At 32.6% G+C, this 8,234-nt stretch overlaps 1 protein-coding gene across 1 annotated transcript in view; it reads right to left on the bottom strand.

The window, feature by feature from the left end:
• Positions 1-3,453, bottom strand: part of LOC106685339 (minor histocompatibility antigen H13) — a gene marked incomplete in the record, with an annotated part of 28,130 nt that extends 24,677 nt beyond the window's left edge. The window contains 1 exon segment of the mRNA XM_067044656.1: positions 3,209-3,453. Within this exon segment, the coding sequence (XP_066900757.1) occupies positions 3,209-3,397 (189 nt within the window).
• Between the last annotated feature and the right edge of the window lie 4,781 nt (positions 3,454-8,234).

Here is an 8,234-nt window from a genome sequence, read left to right as displayed (position 1 = left end):
ATTGTTCACTGGTTAGGGTGATAAAATAAAAAACGGAGGACCTGAAATGTATCATAAAAACATAAAAATAATAAAGAGAAATTAAAGAATAAAAAAAAACCTTAGTGTATAAATTTATCATGTTTTATTGATACTAGTGAAAAAGCTATATATATATATATATATATACACATGTACATGTACATATAAACAACTATTAATACTAGAAAAATTGAAGAATATTTACTAATTTACAATAGTCTGTAAGTGGATGTCAAGCTAGATAAGCTAAACACGATGTGGTACATGATAAATATACATGGAGTTTTTTTAATTATTTAAGTTTTTTTAATGGCTCTAAAATAAATATGGTAAAATATTAGAGCATATGATAATTAATGTAACAAATATAGTATCTTAAAGTACTTTCTATGGAAGATAATTTAAAATACACATATTAATACTTGATATATTAAAAGTATTACAAGCATTTGTCCAAACACTACGAATAAATGAAATAAATGATAAATTTTTTATAGAATCTTCCTATAGAATTGAATACTGACACACATTGAAGCCTTCATTAATAAAATTATATGATTAAACTTTTAATATAAATTACAATTCTAGAAAGATAAGTAAGTTATGATTAATTCTAGTTATAGAGTTCAATACAATAAGAATCAAAGTAAAGATGGGATATTTCATAAAATAATAGAAGATAACTTCCCATGAACAAAGTACAACTCATGAAAAGTCAGGGGTTCAGTACTTTGTAGGGCAGTACTATTTCTTTGAACAGTTATACAGGGAAATCTTAAAATAATACCAAAATTATATGCATTCTTAAATATTTTAAAATATGGTGAACCTACTAATGGTAGTTTACCATATAACTGTCTACAGAACTCAAAGAACACCAGTTAAAACCAATTGAAGGTTTATCATGTGCCTCATAATAATAAAAAGTAATGGAACAAAATCTTTCAACTAAAAAGAAATTTTAAGCAATGTGAGTTAATTTTGTAAACACACATAATTGAAGGATGCAGCTGGTTTTCATTGGATAAAAACACAGTATAGTAAAAAATTATAAATAATATTAAAAATACAGTCTAAACTTAGTATTACATCGGCTATCTTTCGCTGGTACTCCCCACTGAAGTAGCCAGCTACTACTGGGAATGATTGCTAAACGTTACTCCTAGTGAATTTCTTTGAAACTGTCCACCATGCCAACCAACTCCTTGAGCACCTAATCTATACAAGTTTCAAGTATTTCAAACCATAACATTAGGCTTAAATTTAATATTTTTCATTTGTATCGTAAGGGGATAAATACACACAGCAGCAGAATTGTGAACAGATTTAATTAATATACACAATTATGAAGAGAATTCTAAGTTCCATAATAATGTTAGGATATTTTTGTATAAAATATTAATCACTGATTTATTAGGAATTGTTTTTGGTTGATTAGGGAATTTCATGAGTCATGTTAATCAATAAACTGTACATCATTACCAGTGCATTCAAATAACAAAAATGATTCACTGTTTTTGATTTCATTAGTTTTACTAATTTAAACGAAAGTATTATGGATAAATAAAGTCATAAATACAGGACTCAGAGAAGTAAAAAGGTAGAAAGTTAAAAGTAAAGCGTCAAGTTATTTTTTGGTCAAATAAAAAGGAGCCATATTAAAAAAACAATATTTTTAATGTTTAAGATAGAATATATTTGTCAAATCAAAATTCTAGTAAATTTCTCAATTTATTTTGTCTGTGACGAAAATAAAGTAAAGGAAACCATTATCAAAATTAGGTAATAATTATCATCTAAACTCATCTCAGACATATAACAAAACGTAAACATAACCAAGAATCATTGAAATGCCTCACGAGTGGTCATAGCTGGGTACTCTGGATATGATGTCATGCCTAGACAGCCCAGCAATGGGCCAAATATAAAGACCAGATTTATCAGACCATTCATTTCACAGCAATGATAAGCAATTTAAATTAGTTCCCATTTTAAAAAATGTTATGTGCACAAATGGAGATGCTTACCCAATATCTCACTAAGATTTACTATTTATGGTTACTAACAGCTTAATTCAACTTCAACTATCTGTTAAAGCTTAACAAAAAATATATTGAACTTAATTACATACCATACAAGTTATTATATGATTTAAAAAATGGATTACATGAAAAAAAATAAAGAAACCTACCTATATAAAAATACCTCTATGACCATGCTTTCAACATGTATTAAATGTTAACAAGTTTACAAATTTCATCGCATAATATTCTTTGAATTCAGCTACTAACAGGTAAATACCAATACTGCTAATCTCGAATTACCATATATGGAATCCACCGTTTTCAAAATTTCACTAATGCATATATATATTTCACTTTCAATGGTATGCATAAAATAACAGATTGAATACTTGAGGTTGACAAACTACAATGGGCTTTAAGCCTTTGAATATCTCAAGTTAAGTACTAGATACCAAAGATTTCTAGTAATACTTTATCAGGCAATTTACTTCATATAAGAAATATTAATATTACACTGAGCTACTGTGCGTTAGATAATTGCATGCTCTAGAGTTATTTCACATGTACATCCTAGTGTCAATCTTTATGGTCCAGATGACAGTTCAGGTAATGAGCAAGAAACATGTAAGTTCTTGTAAGTATAATAAGTATAAACATGCACTAATATCATAAAGTGATTCTTTAACAACTGAATATGAATATCACACTAAGCAGAAGAGGCACAGCTGATTAAACATACAAAGAAACTAAAAATATTCCTTAGCTAAACTTTAGATGAATTATGAAAAACTATATTAAGTTCCTTAAGTAAACTTGCAATATAAAATTTCACCTTAGTTAACACATCAATGCGGTGATCACATGAACACAATGAACTCTGTTCAATATGGGAACAAGAACTATTATTTGAAAAGTACATAACAGAGAATTGATCACAGTCTAAAACTACACTTATTTTTGAACCACAACTGAAAAACTTCAATAACAAACAAAGAGAGCAAATTGAGTCTAAATCATCATGACAACATATTGGAGTTATGACAAAAGACATTTTTTGGGTTAAGAAAATTCGTAATTAAATGAAAGAGTTCTGTACGATTAATGTATCATTCAAAATGCAATTACTATAAGATAAAACTATCATTCTACATATTAGAACATACCTTCTGTTCATGATGGTGTTTTACAGACCGCATAGAACCAAAAAAGATTGGAAATAGTGCCATTAAAATTAGACTTCCATAGGCCACGGCCATTCCTTCAGGAGTAGCAGGTATTTTACCGAGTGTCTCATTTTTAACATCGGTCAGATTTTCCGAAATGATTTTACTCAGTTCTTCCGTGTTGGACATGGTGGAAGATCAGACTGTACACATGTACAGAAGTAAATAACGACAGTTATCAGTGAGCGCAGTGTAACCAACCTTGCAAATTAAAAATCAAATAAATCTCAAATTTATGTTGTACTAAACTGAAAGGCTAAACATCAATTTTGAATCAGGTTTTACTTACAAACATACGTACCGGGTATATTCAAGTGTATAAATTTATCATGTTTTATTGATACTAGTGAAAAAGCACCGAGAAATAACTGATTGGTCAGTAACACTTCAACATAAAAGAACAGTCCGCACTTCTGGTAAGTTAATCCTCATGGCCATCATCAACCTGTTACCTAATCTCATTAAATGATAAGATCTTTATAGCTATTTATGAATCAGATGAAACAGTTTTTCGAAGTTTCTACAGACTGGCAACAGTGAACCGTGTGACAATCCAATAGTTCTTGTAATACATTTATGACAGATTACCATTTTTTGTGACAAAGTATGACCTCTAAGAACTACCTCTACGAAGGCTAATACTGTGTAGATTCGATTTCTGTAAGGAAACGTGAACTTCCTTAACCTGAGCGGCACAGGAAGGTAGGCGAACTCTGAGACCTAGAAATACATTTACGTGAACTCCATGTTTATTTCTTTATGGACAGAAAGATTTGGGCATAAAGTGAGAAGCACACAAATTAATGGAAACAATAGCAAACTGGCGGTGTCTACATTATTATTATTATTATTTGTTCGGTTGTTATCGCTATTACGGGTTGAGTATATCAGGTGGGAGACCTAGAAGTCCAACCACCTTCATATTTTTGTTGATTTATTTTATTTTTTAAAAATATTTAAACATTTTCGCACTATACGTGCAGTGTTTAAGAGAATTGACTGTTGAGCCTCTCTTAGCACGTCTATAGCCACCCCAGACCATCCATGCCTGCCATTGTTGATTTTGGTATGAGACCATTCGTTGATATTATGAATGGAGTAGTGGTAACACCTTCCAATTTATATATTTCTTTCAATTCTATCACCAATTCCTGGTATTTCTTCAGTTTATCTCCCACAGTGGAGCTTATATTATTATCATTGAGGATCCCAACATCAATAAGTTACGCTTTCTATTTTCTTAGGTCTATAAGAAGGATGTCTGGCTTATTCTGGTGTACTGTATGGTCTGTAATAATTGATTCATCCCAATATAGCCTGAGAGAACCTTTTTGGAGGAGTCTATTTGGGTGGTACTTGTAATAAGGGCTCTTATCTTCAATTAGGTAGTACTTCACAGCCAGAGCCTGATGCAAAATGTTTGCCACATTGTTGTGCCTCTGCAGATATTCAGTACCAGCCACCACTCCACATCCATCCATATGATTGATTGATTCGAGCGTTACTGAGCATAATCAACACTTATCCGGTGTTGTTGCGTCTTTTAAAACATGCTTCCTATATGATCTCGTGGCAATCACTTGATCTTGAATAGCTATCACAAATCCCTCTGTCTTGGAGAATAGCCTTCCAGCTCTTATTATTATTATACTATTACAGTTTTAATTCGCCAGAGCTGCCGACGACTTCCAATCGCTCAAAAAAGATAAATTAATCCTCCAACGGATCTTTTTCAGTGGATGTCAGGCATAAATTTCAATAAATACGACTCATTTACAGTAAATGGTATTCTAGAAATAAACTACATTTCTGGAATACCATGGACATGGTTCTTAGTACACAAGGATTAAAAACGTCCAAGTGGTGGAAAGCCTACCAACAAAGGTTTCTGAAGATAGGTGATATTCTCTAAAATTAAGGCATCTAATCCAGAAAATACTGAAGGAGGAAAAGATGCGAAAGGATTCGAACGTTGGCAAAATATTTTCTAGCCTGGATCTCAATTTTCGGTTTCTGGTCCTTTAAATAGGATAAATGAACCCTCAATTGACCCTTTTCAGCGGAGGCTGTGCCTAAGTTCGCAAAAATACAACTCAGTTTATGATGTCCAGTTATAACCCATGAAGAAAGAAACAAGTTGATAGACCTAGTACGCAAATACTAATAAAACACCCATAGTTGGACGGTCAAACAAGATGTATAGTAATTATGTATGTGTATATATTGGAAATAAAGATTGAGGTTAGAAAATAAAAAAAAAGTCTACCACCAGTGAAATATATTTAAAGATAAGGGATAACCTCTAAAATCTAAACACGCAATCTAGAAAATATACCGTGGAAAAGAATGCAAAACACTTGGTATTTTGGCGTTATCTATTCTATCATAATGGCAGGTTCATTTGGAATTAAAAATGCATAGTGGTTAATCGGTTACCTGTAAAATAATAAAAAATATAGTGCTAAATCCGATTTTGCCTGATTGGTATCTTCCTGGGACATTGTAATTTAGAAATAGTCCTGATACAAGGAGATTATCGAGGTGGTGGTATTAGATCTGACTCTAAAACATAATGTTAGGTACTCTAGACCTGAAGCCCTCGACAATGCATGCTCAATTAGGTAAGGTAATAGATTAGGAGGTGGATATATTGGATGGACTTACAGGTGACAAATGTGAGTTCTGTAAAGATGGTAACTTCGTTTTATAGGTACGAAGGAGCAATTCAAGCCCGGTGTGTAGCCAGCCGCTGCGAAGATAGGAAGAATATATTGAACGTCTTATTTGCCGTCCCAAGAACGTTCAGTTGTAGCACCATCTCTGGGGCATTGATTCTACTTCTTAATATTCTTATACAAAGGCCGGTGAGTGACACTGATGAGGGAAATAGTAAATAAGCAGTAAATAACTGTTAACTAAACAAAATATGTAATAGGAAAAATAGATTGACACACATGGAATACAGCAAAATGAAATACAGTAAAAGAAGGTTATCCAACATGGACGCGCGGTCACAGTTGCACGAAGGTTACTGAGGTTGCTCCAACAGCCACAACCTGTAATAACTAATTTTTTTTTGTGATTCAGTATATTCTTTTCTGTAAACTTTATACATTAAATCAACATATTTACAATCATAATACTATTTAATCGTTCATTTATAACATTTTAAAATTATTTTAACTTTACTGGATAAATTAAGTTATGGTATAATAAGGCATACTATTGATTTTAATCATAACTCCCACTATAAACAAACATAGAAATTGTATATAAGGAGTGTTGGGGCGAAGGGAGTTTCTTAAATGAAAAACCTACCTCTTCCACAGAGAAAACATTGTTCACTGGTTAGGGTGATAAAATAAAAAACGGAGGACCTGAAATGTATCATAAAAACATAAAAATAATAAAGAGAAATTAAAGAATAAAAAAAAACCTTCCAACTGATATACAAATTTAATTAAATTAAAATATAAAGAAATAAAATTTAAAAAATGAACTGTTTTGTTGTTACAAAAGAATAATTAGTGTAAAGTAAAAAGAAAGAAAATATTTTGATATATATGTAAACAAAAATCAATTCTCTTTATACAAAACAATGAGTATTAGAAGCAAACAAAATATGAGGCTCGATGAAAGAGAAAAAAAAGTCACTCACAGTAGATGGCCGGGGGGTCGATATGCGCATATCTCAAGAATAATGTATCTTCTGAAATATCCGCCGTCATCCAGATGGTGATGGTGAAGGTCGATGATTGGGTGGGTTGTAAATTAGGTGGGTGAGGGTCCTGTATTGTACCCCAAAATTCTTGCCTCAAAAGCGGTGAGCCGGTCGGTATCTCTGTCTATCTCTGGCTCAGCCTCTACATTCTAGCTCCAGGCAGCGGACTGTAGACTCCCCTGTCAGTCTGTGTACAGACCTTAATCCCATTGCAGTTCGCAATGTTGTTGTATACGTGATGAGCCGCAGCGATGTATTTGTATTATTCACGCATCATAACAAACTTCCTTATTTGCGTAATGAATACTAATTTCATTTTAATTACAAAATAAAAACTGAATTGTTACTAAAAAAAAGGAAATTAACTTATAATTAACAAAAAAATTAAAAACCACTTGGAAGTAAAATTAAACTAAATCAAAGAAAAGAAAGTACACTTTTGGGCTTTAACAAGGAGAATTAAGAAGGACAATAAATTAGTATTAGTCCAGCAATTATGTGAGTTCGTTTCTCTGCCTTTTTCCCATTGTTTTTAGTTTCAACCAGTCTCACTAAAGTGGCGCCGAAACCCGACTCAGTGCTCACAGGAGCTTTAATTTTTTTTCTATGGTCTCGTTCTCATTTCTTTTTTTCTCCTTAAACCAGGATTCTTTTTATTTCAAGTCAACATGACTAATGACCAGCAACAACCTATTGTTAGAACACCGGGCTTAAATATTCCACCAGCTAATCCGGCGGTTCATGAGACGGCCGCAGTTTCTGCAGCTCCTGTGGCTCAGGCCCCGGTTTTTCCTCCACTACCGGAAACTACGTTTGCGGCGGCCAAGCTAATATGCTCACTAAAATGAAGGTAAGGACGGTGAATGACATCCTACAACCTCAGAAAGGTCATATCTTCAGGTTTTCAAGAGAAATAGGCAAACTATATCACTTCCTCAAAGGTGGCGACCGGATCATAAAACGGATGGAGGCCTAGGTGGCCAAAGATTTATTGGACAGAAATGATGTTAAGACTAAATTTAGATTAGTACTACCATTAGGGAATTTTAAGGAAATCAAGTAAACACCGTCCTGAGATGAAACACACTATATTCAAAAAGGTTACAATTTGTTATCTCGTATCGAATAGTATTACAATATATGGTTGATATCCATATAGTGATATGTATGAGAGGCACCAGCTGGAGTTTTTTAACTTAAAATAATTTCCTTTGTCGGCATGCCAAAGATACCGCCGGACCTAGG

The sequence above is a fragment of the Halyomorpha halys genome, unplaced genomic scaffold (assembly GCF_000696795.3).
Source record: "Halyomorpha halys isolate HHAL.00 unplaced genomic scaffold, Hhal_1.1 Scaffold682.1, whole genome shotgun sequence".
In the NCBI taxonomy this organism is placed as follows: Eukaryota; Metazoa; Arthropoda; class Insecta; order Hemiptera; family Pentatomidae; genus Halyomorpha; species Halyomorpha halys.
The sequence above is the reverse complement of the archived record's forward strand: the minus strand, read 5'-3'. Positions and strand labels throughout refer to the sequence as shown.